The sequence below is a fragment of the Bombina bombina genome, chromosome 1 (genome assembly GCF_027579735.1).
Source record: "Bombina bombina isolate aBomBom1 chromosome 1, aBomBom1.pri, whole genome shotgun sequence".
NCBI lineage: Eukaryota > Metazoa > Chordata > Amphibia > Anura > Bombinatoridae > Bombina > Bombina bombina.
In genome coordinates this window covers 946,194,546-946,213,468 of record NC_069499.1, presented here as the reverse complement: position 1 = coordinate 946,213,468, position 18,923 = coordinate 946,194,546, and the positions used below count along the sequence as shown (strand labels likewise).

Below are 18,923 nucleotides of genomic sequence, written 5' to 3'. Positions count from 1 at the left end.
TAATGATATGTTTAAAAATGTAAATATCTCTATATAAACAAACTATACACTATTATAATCTACATATTATAGTATTGGACAATAATGTTCTATATCAATAAACTACATCAGTGATGTCCACGTTTTGATCTGGTTCATATGTGCTGTTAGACCAGATGCACTTTACATAAATATTGTCATTTCAAAGTACATCCACTCCCTATTCCTTTCAGGTTATTACAAGTTCCGGGGAACAACAACTTTAGGAAACTATTTCTTTACTTACTGCATGAAAATCAAAAGACTGATGTAAAGGCATAATCAGCACAACAGGATGCATATTACACATTATAGAGACCTCTGTTACTGGGGAATCTGTCTCATTTATAGCCAAACAATCCTGGAATCAGTATTTGGCAAAGAAAACTTACTGATACCTGTCACGTGCATCAAAATAACTGTAAAAGTTTCACCACATGCTTATTTTAACATGGATATAAGAATTGCTTAAAATTTCATAAAAGACGAAATAAAAGATGCATAATTTGGATAGTGTGCAAATTACAAAATGTTTTTCATCATCATGTGACAGACATTAGCCAATCACAGACTAGTATACTTTTACCCTGTGAGCTTGTGCACATGCTCAATGTTATCTTGTTCCCCAGAAAGTGTGAATATAAAAATAATAATTGATCATTTGATAATGGAAGTAAATTGGAAAAGTGTTTTTCAAACTGTTCTATCTGAATCATAAAAGTTAATTTTGACTTGAGTGTCCCATTAAAGGGAAACTGAACCCAAATTTTTTCTTTCGTGATTCAGATAGAGCATGCAATTTTAAGCAACTTTCTAATTTACTCCTATTATCAAATTTTCTTGGTATCTTTATTTAAAAAAAACAGAATGTAAGTTTAGAAGCCAGCCCATTTTTGGAGAACAACCTGGGTTGTTCTTGCTGATTGCTGGATAAATTCACCTACCAATAAACAAGTGCTGCCCAGTGTTTCGAACCAAAAATTACTGGCTCCTTAGCTTAGATTTCTTCTTTTTCAAATAAAGATAGCAAGAGAACGAAGAAAAATTGATAATAGGAGTAAATTAGAAAGTTGCTTATACTGAATTGGGTTCAGTATCCCTATAAACTGCTGGATTCAGCTATAATTGCATGGTTACTACTCACCATGCTATATTTTTCCTCCTCTACCTGCAGCTCTTTTGTTCAACGTTGTTCTCTTAATTTAACCCCTTACAAGTATTAGTGAAGCTCTGCATTTTTCACACTGGGCGCAATCTTGGAGCTTAAAGGGATATGGTACCCAAATGTTGAAGCACTTGAAAGTGATGCAGCATAGCTGTAAAAATCTGACTAGAAAATATCACCTGAATATCTTTATGTAAAAACATTTGCTCAGCAGCCACATCCCAGTCTAAAAGGACTTAAAACGGCCAATCAGGGACTTGCAAGGGAGTGTGCATCTGGAATATGTGCAGGCAAAGTCATATTACTTTCCTACTCAGTTTAAGGAAATTTACTATGAAATATTGCATGATTTCAGAGAAATCTCATGAGATCATAGTAAAGCAAAGCCTGACATCAACATTGCTGATGCTGATTAGCTGGGGTTTTTTTTAACATGCAGCTGGACAGTAGCTGAAGTAGAACTGTTACCAGAGCACTTACTCTGGTGAGCTGAATAAATATTGAGGTAAAATATCTGTCTTTTTTACATAGAGATGTTCAGGTGATATTTTCTTGTCAGCTTTGTACAGTTATGCTGCATCACTTTCAAGTGATTTAGCATATGGGTATTATGTCACTTTAAGTATTTTTTTATTCTGTGACAGAAACCGTGCACAATGAGAGATTAGTGACATTGTTGACTTTTTTTGCGACAAGCCGTATATTGCACTTCAGTTTAGCAGGCATAATATGAAGCGAGAACTGTGCAAATTTGCAGCAGCTGCATTTCTCTATATTATCCATGAGAGATTTTTAGATTTTTTTTATGTAACGTTTAAACTGTGCTAAAAATTGCAAAAATGTAAGGTTTCTGCTCTCTATTATGTGAGCAAGACTGAACTGAAAGGTGTAGCTGTCATAAAGCAGTAACATGACACTGATCTGTGAAAGAGCTCTGCTTCTGTCACAGGATGTAACAATACACGTGTTACAAGACAGCGGCGCCCAGTATAAAATGCAGAACTTTATCAACTGGATTCTGTAATGAGTTAAAATAAGAGAGCAGCTTTAAAGAGAGCTGCAGGTACAGGAGGAAAAACAATAGCATTGTGGGTAGTTACCCTGATACTATGAGCCGCATTTATCAAGGGGTCAGAGCGCTGTTGGCTACTGGTTCACATAATGGAACCTGTACCCGAGGTTTAACCAACAGCTGGCATCAGACCGCTGCTTCTTAAACCACTTTGCAACCTGTAATGTGGCGTATGTCAATCCCCTGCACTTTTCCAACTGGGGAAATTGACGGCCCTTGCTCTTGCAATTGGCTGCGTGTAAGCAGGTTGCGGCAGCCGTAGTGTGCAATGGTAATATTCTGTGCGCTAGACGCAAAGCCGGGCTGACAGGGGAGAATATGTACATACAAAGAGAGAAGCGCTCTACCAGGAACGAACAACAGCTCAGTGGCTTGTTCTATGGCGATTTACCACCCGGAAGCAGCCTCTTTTAGACCAGTGTGCTTTTCACAGAAGAAAACTTTCCTGAAGTATATCAGTCTGATCCTGCCAAGTAAGGTCAGTCCAGCCCCGAAATACCAGGCAATTCTCCTCTGAACAAGGAACATGACAACCCCAGACGATCGTTTCGGCCTCCTATGGGCCTCGTCAGTGAGGTGCAGCCACATTCCTCTAAGCACACTGGGCAAGGAGTCCACGTCTGGTTTCCCCCATCACCCATAGGGAGACTTCCCCAGGGTCATAATAATTTGCATACAAAGAGAGAAGCGCTCTACCAGGAACGAACAACAGCTCAGTGGCTTGTTCTATGGCGATTTACCACCCGGAAGCAGCCTCTTTTAGACCAGTGTGCTTTTCACAGAAGAAAACTTTTCTGAAGTATATCAGTCTGATCCTGCCAAGTAAGGTCAGTCCAGCCCCGAAATACCAGGCAATTCTCCTCTGAACAAGGAACATGACAACCCCAGACGATCGTTTCGGCCTCCTATGGGCCTCGTCAGTGAGGTGCAGCCACATTCCTCTAAGCACACTGGGCAAGGAGTCCACGTCTGGTTTCCCCCATCACCCATAGGGAGACTTCCCCAGGGTCATAATAATTTGCATACAAAGAGAGAAGCGCTCTACCAGGAACGAACAACAGCTCAGTGGCTTGTTCTATGGCGATTTAATATGTACATCCCTGTCTGTCTTACTTTCTTAAACCTGGCCCTATAGTTGTACTCAGCAGTTTAATGTCCCTTTACATACAGTAGAACTGCATAATCAACAAATGCATATACAGTAACAAACATAGAAAAGAGGTGAACACATCACTCACTGAAAGTGCTGCACCCTCCCGATGGCAGCTGATGTTTCACCGGCTGTAATGTATTCAGCACCAGAAGCGCTCCAGTGCATGTTAGCACATGAATGTCAAAGAGCAAATATCCAGACGATAGAAGCACAAATGTAAAGGAAAAATGCAACAATCTCGGCTCGGTTCAAAGTTATAATAAAACTTCACATTTATTGTAACAGTGTTAAAACTTACAAATCGCTGGACAAAGATGGGAGGAGTGTAGGTACAAGCTGGACAGGTGCCTACGTCATCTGACGTGTGTTTCACGCCGTTCTGGCGCATTTTCAAAGATAGTTTGGAGTGGGTAGTCTGGTCTCTACTTATGTTGAATCATCAACACCCATTCTGTTGCGTTAGCCAATCGTCTGGTATAATAGCAGAACACCCACTTCAAGCTATGTTACATAGTTCACCATTCATAAAAAAGAAGAAAGAAAAAAGATACAAATATATACAATATAGATAAAAACACAAATTACAATGTAACAATAATTCTTCATGTATATGTATTAGCATTTATGCGTATGGACAATAGTTACAAACACACTTTTCGAAATACTGTTACAAATGTTGATCTTGGCATATTCTGTAATAGAAATATCTTATACCACAGAATAGATATCATTAATGACTTGTTTATCTCCAAGCACATACCGGAACATTATTACATAAATTATATATCTCTTAACTCAACACACATAGATAGATATGCTTTGTCATATACTTGGATTGTGAACATACAACACCTGTATGTATACAGTCTAGCTCATATAGACTATAGCACCTAGATTAGGGTTCATTCTTTTTTATTGTCGTTGATATAGATCTATGTCCCATATCAGATTAATACCAAGGGGCTCCCTAGTATTACATTTGAAGATCCACTGGACTTCTCTATCTAGGAGTCTTTTGAAATGATCGCCTCCTCTTCCCTAAAATGGGACAAAATCTATTGCCTGAAACTGTAGAGCTTTTTTATCTTCCTTATGTTTGGTAAAATGTTTTGCTACTGGTGTTCTAGGGGGATCCTTTTCTATGGATAGAAGGTGTTCTCTTACCCTGTCTTTCAGGTTGCGACTAGTGCAACCTGTATACTGTTTGTTACATACTTTACAAGTAATCAAATATACCACATATTTTGAACAACAATTCAGTCTGTATTCTAAACTGAAGTTATCACCTTTTACTGAAGAGACAAACGTATTGCCCATGATAGCATAAGGACATGTCATACATGGGTGTCTAACACACTTGAAAAAAACTTTCTTAGAAAGCCATGTTTCAGACCCTATTTGTTGTGGTCTATAAACATTGTTTACAAGAGTGGCTAAGAAGTAGCTACAGAAAAGAATATACTTATAGCACTCAAATCCCACAACACAAATGTGTATATGTTTATAGTAGGGTATACGTCAACAAAAGAAATTTAAAAATTAAACTTTATTAGATATATTAAAAATGGGTGCATTAAAAACTACTAGAGACAATTGGGCTAAATCATAGAGTCGTTTCCTGGATAACGTCACAATAGGAAATGGATAAAGTTAAGTGACTTCGGTCAGTAAGAGAATGGGGGGACCTATAGTAACCATATATAAGTTGGCCTTCACTAGATTAATGGTATCGACTTCAAGCTAGATAATACTTGGAGGCAAAAAATCTGAAGTGTACTAGTGCTTGGTGCAAACTATCAAATTCTTGATATCACAAAAGTTGCTGAGTCACATTATGTGGTCAGGGAGACTAACCACAACAGAGGGGTTTAATTCCTCTTGTCACTTAAATTGTTAAATAAATAAATAAATTCCACCTTGGCGTATTCATATATAGTTATAATATAATTTTATGCCTCCAAGTACTATCTAGCTTGAAGTCAATACCATTAATCTAGTGTGGGACAACTTATATATGGTTACTATAGGTCACCCCATTCTCTTACTGACCTAAGTCACTTAACTTTATCCATTTCCTGGTGTGCCCAATCGTCTCTAGTTGTTTTTAATGCACCCATTTTTAATATATCTAATAAAGTTTAATTTTTACATTTCTTTTGTTTACGTATACCCTCTAAGTTAATATTATAACTATATATGAATACGCCAAGGTGGACTAGGGTGACCTATAGTAACCATATATAAGTTGTCCCACACTAGATTAATGGTATTGACTTCAAGCTAGATAGTACTTGGAGGCATAAAATTATATTATAACTATATATGAATACACCAAGGTGGAATTGTATTGACTTTAAGCTAGATAGTACTTGGAGGCATAAATTTATATTATAACTATATATGAATACGCCAAGGTGGCGTATTCATATATAGTTATAATATGTATTATATATATATATATATATATATATATTATATATATATATATATATATATATCCACCTTGGCGTATTCATATATAGTTATAATATAATTTTATGCCTCCAAGTACTGTCTAGCTTGAAGTCAATACCATTCCATCTTGGTGTATTCATATATAGTTATAATATAATTTTGTGCCTCCAAGTACTATCTAGCTTGAAGTCAATACCATTAATCTAGTGTGGGACAACTTATATATGATTACTATAGGTCACCCTATTCCACCTTGGCGTATTCATATATAGTTATAATATTAACGTAGAGGGTATACGTCAACAAAAGAAATTTAAAAATTAAACTTTATTAGATATTAAAAATGGGTGCATTAATCTAGTGTGGGACAACTTATATATGGTTACTGTAGGTCACCCTATTCCACCTTGGCGTATTCATATATAGTTATAATATAATTTTATGCCTCCAAGTACTATCTAGCATGAAGTTAATACCATTCCACCTTGGCGTATTCATATATAGTTATAATATAATTTTATGCCTCCAAGTACTATCTAGCTTGAAGTCAATACCATTAATCTAGTGTGGGACAACTTCTATATGGTTACTATAAGTCACCCCATTCTCTTACTGACCTAAGTCAGTTAACTTTATCCATTTCCAGGAAACGACTCTACGATTTAGCCTAATCGTCTCTAGTTGTTATTAATGCACCCATTTTTCGAATATCTAATAAAGTTTAATTTTTAAATTTCTTTTGTTGACGTATACTCTCTACATTAATATTATAACTATATAGGAATATGCCAAGGTGGAATAGGGTGACCTATAGTAACCATATATAAGTTGTCCCACACTAGATTAATGGTTTTGACTTGAAGCTAGATATTTTTTGGAAGCATAAAATTATATTATAACTATATATGAATGCGTATTCATATATAGTTATAATATAATTTTATGCCTCCAAGTACTGTCTAGCTTGAAGTCAATACCATTCCACCTTGGCATATTCATATATAGTTATAATTTTATGCCTCCAAGTACTATCTAGCTTGAAGTCAATACCATTAATCTAGTGTGGGACAATTTTTATATGGTTACTATAGGTCACCTCATTCTCTTACTGACCTAAGTCACTTAACTGTATCCATTCCCTGGTGTGACGGTATCCAGGAAACGACTCTACGATGTAGCCAAATCGTCTCTAGTTGTTTTTAATGCACCCATTTTTAACATATCTAATAAAGTTTAATTTTTAAATTTCTTTTGTTGGCGTATACCCTCTTATAAACATATACACGTTTGTGTTGTGGGATTTGAGTGCTATATGTGTATTCTTTTCTCATTAGTAGTGCCATCACTCCTCCCCTTTTTATTATAAACATAGTTTACCAATTCTGTTCCTATACAGTAACAAACAAACAGCTGTAAGTTGATTAATTTCAATTAATTTATTCAGTTTGTATTGAAGTTTAACCAACACACTGGAGGTCAGAACTGCATCACATTACGTAAATTACACATTAAGCATTGCAGCATAGAGAACTGTTAATTAGCACCTCCCGCTGAAGCTGTGAAGAACACAATGATTTGGACAGATGAGTAATATTCTCACACATTAGGCAATATGTTTTGTAAGTAGTAGGAAATCTCAGGCATTAACATCAAGGAATCATTTACATTTTTTTCAATTACCTCATCTGTTTTTTAAGCTGTGTGTTTTCTCTGTTGTTTCCATAACTTGATTTTAATTTTAATAATAAGCAATTTGCTGAAGTACTAAAATATTGTGAAACCCATAAAGTTTTTTTTATTTACGTAGTGCTGTTTACCTCAGGCAGTGATGACTAACTTTGAAAGATGTTTAGAAACTACAATTCCCATGATGCTTAGTCAGTCTGCAGTCTAGCTGAGCATCATGGGAATTTCAGAAACATTAGCGGTGCCAAGGTTAGTCAAAGTAAAAAGTTAATAATTTTATTGGTTTCATTCATAATAGGTGAATTGAGGTTAGTGACATGCAAAACATAGTGCGAGACTACAGCAAACAAGCTATTTTCTATTAAGCTTGAAACAAGTGATGGGCTCTATTCAGGGGCGGAACTACCATTGGTGCAGCAGGTGCAGTGACTCCAGGGCCCAAGTGCTGGAGAGGGGCCATAACAGCCTGTCTATACAATAGGAGTGTGCAGAATGTGTGCAATCCTAATGCAGGGGAGTCTTTTATTAGTGCAGTTTGCAGGTCTATCTATCCTCAAATCATTATTCATAGCAGCATGTATATTATTACTATTGCGTACTACTGAGTTGCCTATGGGGGGCCCAAATAAACGTTTCACCAGGGCCCCCTGCTGATTAGGTCTGCTACAGGCTCTAGTTGCTGTTTAACTCTAAATCCTCCTGCAATTTGAGACCGTCCTGATTCAGAGGTGCTGTCCTGCTTGACCGCCATACACTTTTTACATCATAGTTTCTCTAAGAGGAAACATTCTTAGAAGTTCTCCAACCCTACGTGGTTCTGCACACTAAATGCCCACACTGCACTCCAGGATCTCTTAGTTTTGATCACAGTTTGTCCAGACTCTGCCCAAGTGCCCAGCCCCAGGTTTTTATATTGAAATGTTGAGAGATACGATTATATGCTGTCCTGAGGAGGTGCAAGAGGTGTTTGTTTCCTGCATCTAGATGGATTTGCAATCTTTGGATGGTATTAGGAACTTTTCCCTTTTGAAAGCCAATATAGGTGATTGGAAAGGTTACCTGGTCTGGGCAAATGGTCACTCCATGAAAACAATGAAGGTTGAATATGTTTTCATTCAAACTATGATTTTAGATACCTTGCTGAAAATAGTGGTCGAGCTGTGAGTATAGTCCAATAGCCTGACTTTTACATTCCTTCTTTTTATGAAGAGAGACGTTGCATGAAAACATGAAACCGAGTTCAATAATATGTAAAACTAATACCATATTGGAACAGTAACAAACATATTCTGTTTTTCATTTTAGTGGAGCATGATAAAGAATTCTTCCATCAAAGGCGACACCACCGTGAGTTCAGATTCGACCTTGCCAAAATTCCAGATGGTGAAGCCGTGACGGCCGCTGAATTCCGGATATACAAAGATTATATTAGGGAGAGGTTTGACAATGAGACTTTCCATATCAGTATCTATCAGGTTCTGCAGGAACACCCTGGCAGGTTGGTGATATTAACGCTATAGATTTTCAGCTTAAAAGGTTATATGCCACTGTTTATCTAGTGTCTAAGGGGTATCAGTTACAGTGCTAAACAATGCAACACAGCTAGAAAAACAAGCATAAAAAAAAGAAACTTTGACAAAATAAAAGGTTACACAACAATATACTTAAAGGGCCACAATACCTAAATGTTGAAACACTTGAAAGTGATACAGCATAGCTGTAAAAAGCTGACTAGAAAATATCACCTGAACATCTCTATGTAAAGAAATATATTTTACCTCAAAAGTTCCTCAGTAGCCACATCCCATTGTTGAGGACTTTTAAGCAGCAAATCAGCTTTGCTTTCGTGCACACGCATCTTATTTCCCTATTCAGTTTAAGGAAGTTTACTATGAAATCTCATGAGAGTTAAGTGAAATCTCATGAGATCACAGTAAAAGAGTTCATGACCTCAGCACTGTTGATGCTGATTGGCTGCAGTTCATTTCTTCATTTTTATTTTTTTTACCTGCAGCTGAGCAGCAGCTGAAACTTTTTACACAAAGTTGCTGAGCTGAGCTGAGGAGATTGTGAGGTAAAATATCTTCCTTTTTTACATAGAGATACTCAGATGATATTTTCCTGTCAGCTTTTTACATTTATACTGCATCAGTTTCAAGTGATTTAGCATATGAGTATTATGTCCCTTTAAAATGGAGCAGCTATCTTCAAGGAACACTGAAAAGCTTAATTATATTGTGCATCTTTTCTAATCCCTTGCAGCCCTGCAGTAGAGGAAAACTTTTTAAAATTTGCACAATTCTTTTGTGCATATTTTAACTTAAAGGGATCTGAAACCCAAAAAATGTATTTTGTAATTCAAACCCAATTCATACCATTTAAAAAAAAGTTCCCAATTTACTTCTATTATCAAATTTGCTTTGTTCCCATGATATTCTGTGTTGAAGAGATACCTAGGTAGGCATCTGTAGCACTACATGGCAGGAAATAGCGCTGCCCTCTAGTGCTCTTGCAAATGGATCACATTCTTGCAAAACTGCTGCCATATAGTGCTCCGGAAATGGGCCGACTCCTAAGCATACGTCCCTGCTTTTCATAAGATACCAAGAAATTGAAGAATTGATAATAGAAGTAAATTTGAAAGTTGTTTAAAATTGCATGTTCTATCTGAATCATGAAACAACAACATTGGGTTTCATGTGTCTTTAAACTTGCCATTTACACACCCTCCAACCAAACCACAGTTTTTTTTTATTTTCAAAAATAAGCATAAAAATTAGCCCCTGGCCTATTATACTCAACAACAGCAACATTCTACTGAGTGCAGCCTTTGAGAATGATAGCTTGGGCCCTACAACCTCTGATTGGCTGTAGCATCATGACAAGGGCTAGGTTAGCTGCAGAAATAAGCTACGTTTAATTTAAAGCAAGCGTGAATAAAACATGCATATTTGAAATGCTTTACTGTAGTGCATTCTCAATGCAGGTTGGAAGTTAATGGGTCAATCCAATATTCCTTTATGGAGTTTACATAATAGCTTGAGATCCTGTTCCATAATACAGTAAATCTAGTGTTATAAATTTAGAGACATGGAGGCCCATTTATCAAGCTCCGAGATCGCCACAATTCATCCTGATCGAGTACGATCGGGTTGATTGACACCCCCTGCTGGCGGCCGATTGGCTGCGAGTCTGCAGCGGGCGGCGTTGCCCAGCAGCTCACAAGAGCTGCTGGTGCAATGCTGAATACGGAGAGCGTATTGCTCTCCGCATTCAACGATGTCTGTCGGACCTGATCCGCACTGTTGGATCAGGTCCGACAGACATTTGATAAATAGGCCTCATGGCCTAGAAACATGCAGTACAGTTGTGTGATGTGTATCTCAGCCTTTAAAGGGACTCGCAGTTTAGTGCTGCATTATGTGATGGTGCCCCTAAAATATAGTGATACAGTAATGATCCTTCCGTCTAGTTATATAACTGCCTGTAGAAGCCCCTAGAAGCTTCAAGTTCAATGAGATAATAGAATAATAGAACTTTACCACTGTTCTACAGTGATGGGAAATATGAAAAGCCTAAGTGCATAACTGTCTACAAGTTTGCTAAATCGTGTTTCTGCATCTTCATTAAAAAAAATTATCTGTGAGAGCATTACCCTTATTTCTTAAAGGAATAGGAAAGTCAAAATTCCACTTGCATGATTCAGATAGAGCATGTAATTGTAAGACACTTAATTCACTTCTGTTTTCAAATGTGCTTTGTTCTCTTAGTATCCATTGTTGAAAATGAGTAAGCACATATACTACACTAGTGGGAGCTATCTGCTGATTGGTGCATGCACACATTTGTCTCTTGGGATTGGCTAACTAGATGTGCTCAGCAAGCTACCAATATTCCTTCAGCAAAGGATAACAAGAGAATGAAGCAAATTTGATAATAGAAATAAAATAGAAAAATGGTTAAAATTGTATGTTCTATACGAATCACGAAATAATTTTTTTTGTGTTTCTTGTCACTTTAATACGTTGCTTGAATAAATGTGTTAAAAACGGCAGCCCAGACCATCCAAAGAGACAGAGGGAGTGGTAACTGTTATTGACAGATGCAGATGGCCAGTCACTGATTGTTATTAAACTGAGCACTGGGGCAAATGTGCACTTTATTACCATGCTCCTCAATTGCATCCATGGAATATGAGGTACAATGTATTTGTGTGCAATTGGTGTGGTCATTTTAAGAAAAACTACTAATAAAGCCAAGGTGCATTTCGCTATCTCTCATATATTGTGCATAGCAGAGCTCTGTCTCAAAATGATAAGAACAATCAACCTCACTGCATGCCACACCCATACACACTGCTTAGGTGTTGTCCTCTGATTGGATGGATACCGAGGCTGATGACAACTGATGGGAAGGCAAAGTTACATAACAAAAAGGAGCAAAGCAGCACTTTATCTTAGGCTGCTTTTTTTTTTTTATATTACAGATATACTGGAGTTTTCTTCTGTTAAGTGTGATCAGTCCACGGGTCATCATTACTTGTGGGATATTAACTGCTCCCCTACAGGAAGTGCAAGAGGATTCACCCAGCAGAGTTGCTATATAGCTCCTCCCCTCTACGTCACCTCCAGTCATTCTCTTGCACCCAACGACTAGATAGGATGTGTGAGAGGACTATGGTGATATATTTAGTTTTTATATCTTCAATCAAAAGTTTGTTATTTTATAATAGCACCGGAGTGTGTTATTCCTTCTCTGGTAGAATTTGAAGAAGAATCTACCTGAGTTTTTCTATGATTTTAGCCGGAGTAGTTAAGATCATATTGCTGTTTCTCGGCCATCTGAGGAGTGAGGTAAACTTCAGATCAGGGGACAGCAGGCAGATTAATCTGCAAGAGGTATGTAGCAGTTTATTATTTTCTGACATGGAATTGATGAGAAAATCCTGCCATACCGTTATAATGTAAACTCAGCCTTGAATGCAGTAGATGTAGCTGATATCAGGCTGTCATGTATGTATATTTTACACTTCAGTTTTCTGGGAAATGGTACTTCTCTGGCTTTTAAACTGTATACATAGACTTAACCTATTTTGCAGGGACTTGCAATAGGTTTTAAATGACAATTAATTATTGAGGTAAAACGTTTTTTTTGCTGGCATGTAAAAACGTTTTTTTCTCTGAGGTACTGGGTGAAAAAATGTTTTGGGCACTTTTTTTCCACTTGGCAATAGTTTTGATTTAAATTAGAGCAGTTCACTGATCCCTCTCACTGTTATGTGTGTGGGGGAGGGGCCATTTTGGTGCTTTCACTATGCATCAGAAAAACTCAGTCAGAGGTTCATTTTCTTCCTGCATGATCCGGTTCATCTCTACAGAGTTCAGGGATCTCAAGAGTCTTTTTTGAGGGAAGTAATCATACAGCAGAGCTGTGCTGATTGTATTGACTGTGATATAAAAAACGTTTATTTGTGTATTTTTTTTCTGCTGCCTGGGTTAGTTATCATTTGCTGAGGGGAACAATCCTTTGCTAAAACTGTATATTCTGACAAAGATTGATGCTATAACTTAATTATTTTATCTGTTATAATATTTTTCTGTGCTTCTTAAAGGCACAGTTCGTTTTCATATTATTTGTAAATTACTTTGAAAAAGTATTTCCAAGTTGCTGTTTATTTGCTAGTGTGTTAAACATGTCTGATTCAGAGGAAGATATCTGTGCTATATGTGTTAATGCCAAAGTGGAGCCCAATAGAAATTTATGTACTAAATGTATTGATGCTACTTTAAAAAATAGTCAATCTGTACAAATTGAACATATTTCACCAAACAACGAGGGGAGAGTTATGCCGACTAACTCGCCTCACGTGTCAGTACCTGCATCTCCCGCTCAGGAGGTGCGTGATATTGTAGCGCCGAGTGCATCTGGGCGGCCATTACAAATCACATTACAAGATATGGCTACTGTTATGACTGAAGTTTTGGCTAAACTACCAGAACTAAGAGGTAAACGTGATCACTCTGGGATGAGAACAGAGTGCGCTGATAATGCAAGGGCCATGTCTGATACTGCGTCACAGTTTGCAGAACATGAAGACGGAGAGCTTCATTCTGTGGGTGACGGTTCTGATCCAAATAAACTGGACTCAGACATTTCAAATTTTAAATTTAAGCTTTGAGAACCTCCGTGTGTTACTAGGGGAGGTATTAGCGGCTCTGAATGATTGTAACACAGTTGCAATCCCAGAAAAAAATGTGTAGGTTGGATAAATATTTTGCTGGTACCGACGAGTACTGACGTGTTTCCTATAACCTAAGAGACTTACTGACATTGTTACTAAGGAGTGGGATAGACCCGGTGTTGCCTTTCTCACCCCCTCCTATATTCAGAAAAATGTTTCCAATAGACGCCGCCACAACGGGACTTATGGCAAATGGTCCCTAAGGTGGAGGGAGCAGTTTCTACTTTAGCTAAGCGTACCACTATCCCAGTGGAGGATAGCTGTGCTTTTTCAGATCCACTGGATAAAAAATTAGAGGGTTACCTTAAGAAAATGTTTGTTCAACAAGGGTTTATATTGCAACCTCTTGCATGTATTGCGCCTGTCACGGCTACAGCAGCATTTTGGTTTGAGTCTCTGGAAGAGACACTTCAATCATCCACACTAGATGACATCACACACAAACTTAAATTCCTTAAGTTAGCTAATTCATTTATTTCAGATGCCGTAGTACATTTAACTAAACTTGCGGCTAAAAATTCAGGATTCGCCATTCAGGCACGCAGAGCTCTGTGGCTAAAATCCTGGTCAGCTGATGTTACGTCTAAATCTAAATTGCTTAATATTCCTTTCAAAGGGCAGACCTTATTCGGGCCCGGCTTGAAAGAGATTATTGATGACATTACAGGAGGTAAAGGTCATGCCCTGCCTCAGGACAAGGCCAAAGCCAAGGCTAGACAGTCCAATTTTCGTTCCTTTCGTAATTTCAAAGCAGGAGCAGCATCAACTTCCTCTGCACCAAAACAGGAAGGAGCTGTTGCTCGCTACAGGACAAGGCTGGAAACCTAACCAGTCCTGGAACAGGGGCAAACAGGCCAGAAAACCTGCTGCTGCCCCTAAGACAGCATGAATTGAGGGCCCCCGATCCGGGACCGGATCTAGTGGGGGGCAGACTTTCCCTCTTCGCCCAGGCTTGGGCAAGAGATGTTCAGGATCCCTGGGCGTTAGAGATCATATCTCAGGGATACCTTCTGGACTTCAAATCCTCTCCCCCAAGAGGGAGATTTCATCTGTCAAGGTTGTCAACAAACCTAACAAAGAAGGAAGCGTTTCTACGCTGCGTACAAGATCTTTTATTAATGGGAGTGATCCATCCAGTTCCGCGGTTGGAACAAGGACAAGGGTTTTACTCAAATCTGTTTGTAGTTCCCAAAAAAGAGGGAACCTTCAGGCCAATCTTGGATTTAAAGATCCTAAACAAATTCCTAAGAGTTCCATCGTTCAAGATGGAAACTATTCGAACAATTTTGCCCATGATCCAAGAGGGTCAGTACTTGACCACAGTGGATTTAAAGGATGCTTACCTTCACATACCGATTCACAGAAGTCATTACCGGTATCTAAGGTTTGCCTTTTTAGACAGGCATTACCAGTTTGTAGCTCTTCCATTCGGACTGGCTACGGCTCCAAGAATCTTCACAAAGGTTCTGGGCACTCTTCTGGCGTACTAAGACCGCGAGGAATTTCTAGTAGCTCCGTACTTAGACGACATACTGATACAAGCTTCAAGCTTCAAACTGCCAAATCTCATACAGAGATAGTACTGGCATTTCTAAGGTCGCATGGATGGAAAGTGAACGAAGAGAAAAGTTCTCTCTTTCCACTCACAAGAGTTCCCTTCCTGGGGACTCTGATAGATTCTGTAGAAATGAAGATTTACCTGACAGAGGACAGGTTAACAAAACTTCAAAATGCATGCCGTGTCCTTCATTCCATTCAAGAGACCAGAAATTCTCTTCTATGGTGGCTTTATCGCCACATCTGTCCAGGGGAATGCCATTCAGCAGGCCAGACTGGTCAATTGTAACAACAGACGCCAGCCTACTAGGTTGGGCGCTGTCTGGAATTCTCTGAAGGCTCAGGGACTATGGAATCAGGAGGAGAGTCTTCTTCCAATAAACATTCTGGAATTGAGAGCAGTCCTCAATGCTCTTCTGGCTTGGCCCCAGTTAGCAACTCGGGGGTTCATCAGGTTCCAGTCGGACAACATCACGACTGTAGCTTATATCAACCATCAGGGAGGGACAAGAAGCTCCCTAGCAATGATGGAAGTATCGAAGATAATTCGCTGGGCAGAGTCTCACTCTTGCCACCTGTCTGCAATCCACATCCCGGGAGTGGAGAACTGGGAGGCGGATTTCTTAAGTCGTCAGACTTTTCATCCGGGGGAGTGGGAACTTCATCCAGAGGTCTTTGCCCAAATACTTCGACGTTGGGGCAAACCAGAGATAGATCTCATGGCGTCTCGACAGAACGCCAAGCTTCCGCGCTACGGGTCCCAGATCCAGGGATCCGGGAGCGGTCCTGATAGATGCCTTGACAGCACCATGGACCTTCAGGATGGCTCATGTGTTTCCACTTTTCCCGATGCTTCCTCGATTGATTGCCAGAATCAAACAGGAGAAAGCATCAGTGATTCTAATAGCGCCTGCATGGCCACGCAGGACTTGGTATACAGATCTGGTGGACATGTCATTCTGTCCACCTTGGTCGTTACCTCTGAAACAGGACCTTCTGATTCAGGGTCCTTTCAAACATCAAAATCTAACTTCTCTGAAGCTGACTGCTTGGAAATTGAACGCTTGATCTTATCAAAGCGTGGTTTTTCTGAGTCAGTTATTGATACCTTAATACAGGCTAGGAAGCCTGTCACCAGAAAGATTTACCATAAAATATGGCGGTAAATACCTATATTGGTGCGAATCCAAAGGTTACTCTTGGAGTAAGGTTAGGATTCCTAGGATATTGTCTTTTCTACAAGAAGGTTTAGAAAAGGGGTTATCCGTAGTTCCTTAAAGGGACAGATCTCAGCTCTGTCCATTCTGTTACACAAGCGTCTGTCAGAAGTTCCAGACGTTCAGGCTTTTTGTCAGGCTTTGGCCAGGATTAAACCTGTGTTAAAGCTGTGGCTCCACCATGGAGTTTAAACCTTGTTCTTAACGTTTTACAGGGTTTTCCGTTTGAACCCCTTCATTCCATTGATATAAAGTTGTTATCTTGGAAAGTTCTATTTTTAATGGCTATTTCCTCGGCTCGAAGAGTCTCTGAGTTATCAGCCTTACATTGTGATTCTCCTTATTTGATTTTTCACTCGGATAAGGTAGTTCTGCGTACTAAGCCTGGGTTCTTACCTAAGGTAGTCACTAACAGGAATATCAATCAGGAGATTGTTGTTCCATCCTTGTGCCCAAATCCTTCTTCGAGGAAGGAACGTCTTTTGCACAATCTGGATGTAGTTCGTGCCCCTTAAATTTTATTTACAGGCAACTAAAGATTTTCGACAAACGTCTTCCCTGTTTGTCGTTTACTCTGGTCAGAGGAGAGGTCAAAAAGCTTCTGCTACCTCTCTCTCTTTTTGGCTTCGTAGCATAATTCGTTTAGCTTATGAGACTGCTGGACAGCAGCCTCCTGAAAGAATTACAGCTCATTCCACTAGAGCTGTGGCTTCCACTTGGGCCTTTAAGAATGAGGCCTCTGTTGAACAGATTTGCAAGGCTGCAACTTGGTCTTCGCTTCATACTTTTTCCAAATTTTACAAATTTGACACTTTTGCTTCCTCGGAGGCTATTTTTGGGAGAAAGGTTCTTCAGGCAGTGGTTCCTTCTGTATAAAGAGCCTGCCTATCCCTCCCGTCATCCGTGTACTTTTGCTTTGGTATTGGTATCCCACAAGTAATGATGACCCGTGGACTGATCACACTTAACAGAAGAAAACATAATTTATGCTTACCTGATAAATTCCTTTCTTCTGTAGTGTGATCAGTCCACGGCCCGCCCTGATTTTTAAGGCAGGTAAATATTTTTTAAATTATACTCCAGTCACCACTACACCCTTGGCTTCTCCTTTCTCGTTGGTCCTTGGTCGAATGACTGGAGGTGACGTAGAGGGGAGGAGCTATATAGCAACTCTGCTGGGTGAATCCTCTTGCACTTCCTGTAGGGGAGCAGTTAATATCCCACAAGTAATGATGACCCGTGGACTGATCACACTACAGAAGAAAGGAATTTATCAGGTAAGCATAAATTATGTTTTTTTGTCCCGTTTTACATCTTTTAATATATTAAATAAATTTTTAAATAATATACATTTAACTGTTAAATAAGTAAATAAGATATTATTGTCTCATTAACACATTATGTTGCTAAGTAGTTTTAGGATATTATTATTATCAGGTATTTGTAGAGCGCCAACAGATTCCGCAGCGATATACCTGTCCTTTACCACCTAGCAACATCTGGAAGGGTTTAGTTGAGGACACTGGCCAATAATAGAAGAGGGTCTACAAATAATATGTTTAGCAATAAAGGGATTATTCTTGGGCCATCAGCAAACAGTGCACACTTTCCAAAAATGTGTCTCTCAGAACTTCAATGGCACTGTAAATTACCAACATAGGAACACCAAGGGCGTGATAATCTGGTTAGAATCCTGCATGCCCTCCCCAACACATTGTATGAGAACATTATATTCCTATATTGTATTCTCACACCACATCTCAAAAGCACTTCATCATTTATATTGCTAGTGTCAGGATGCTTAGCATTGGACTCCATCTGCAGCGGCCATTTTTATGACTCCCTGAGAGCCAGACTCTACATAAAGAATATTTGGCTATTTTTGTGAGATTTGTAACATTATTTGGGGTTCTGCAGGACTTAGGAACCACCTTTTTCTTTTATGAGTAAGTTTATATGTCTCTGTTGAGCAATGTAAAGGTCATAATATGCAGGAGAATTTTCTCACAGTTGTGAATGATTCCCCTGACATTGTTGTAAAGAGCAGGAATGCACCGTATATTACAGCAAAGCTTTCTGCTCTTATTCATGCAGAAGACTGATTCATATAACAAATATGTCAAATGTTATATTGCTTAGGATGGTCTGTAACAGGGACTCTATTCTGGTCTCTTGTAAGAGCTTTTTGAATAGGTTTTTGCAGGGTGATAAGACTTTTCAAAGGCCTTTGATTTTAAATGTTTCATTTTTAGACTGGCAGTGGTATTCTAATCCATTGGAAAATATTTTTTCAACATATTTTTTGTCCTTTTTTTCTGTTTCATCAGTCTCGCTCCTATAAAAACGAATCTAGGTCTCTT

At 38.8% G+C, this 18,923-nt stretch overlaps 1 protein-coding gene across 1 annotated transcript in view; it reads left to right on the top strand.

The window, feature by feature from the left end:
• Positions 1–18,923, top strand: part of BMP7 (bone morphogenetic protein 7) — a 307,585-nt gene that overhangs the window by 225,438 nt on the left and 63,224 nt on the right. Inside the window, exon 2 of the mRNA XM_053703818.1 lies at positions 8,854–9,046. Coding sequence (XP_053559793.1) covers positions 8,854–9,046 — 193 coding nt within the window. The remainder of the gene's footprint in view (positions 1–8,853; positions 9,047–18,923) is intronic.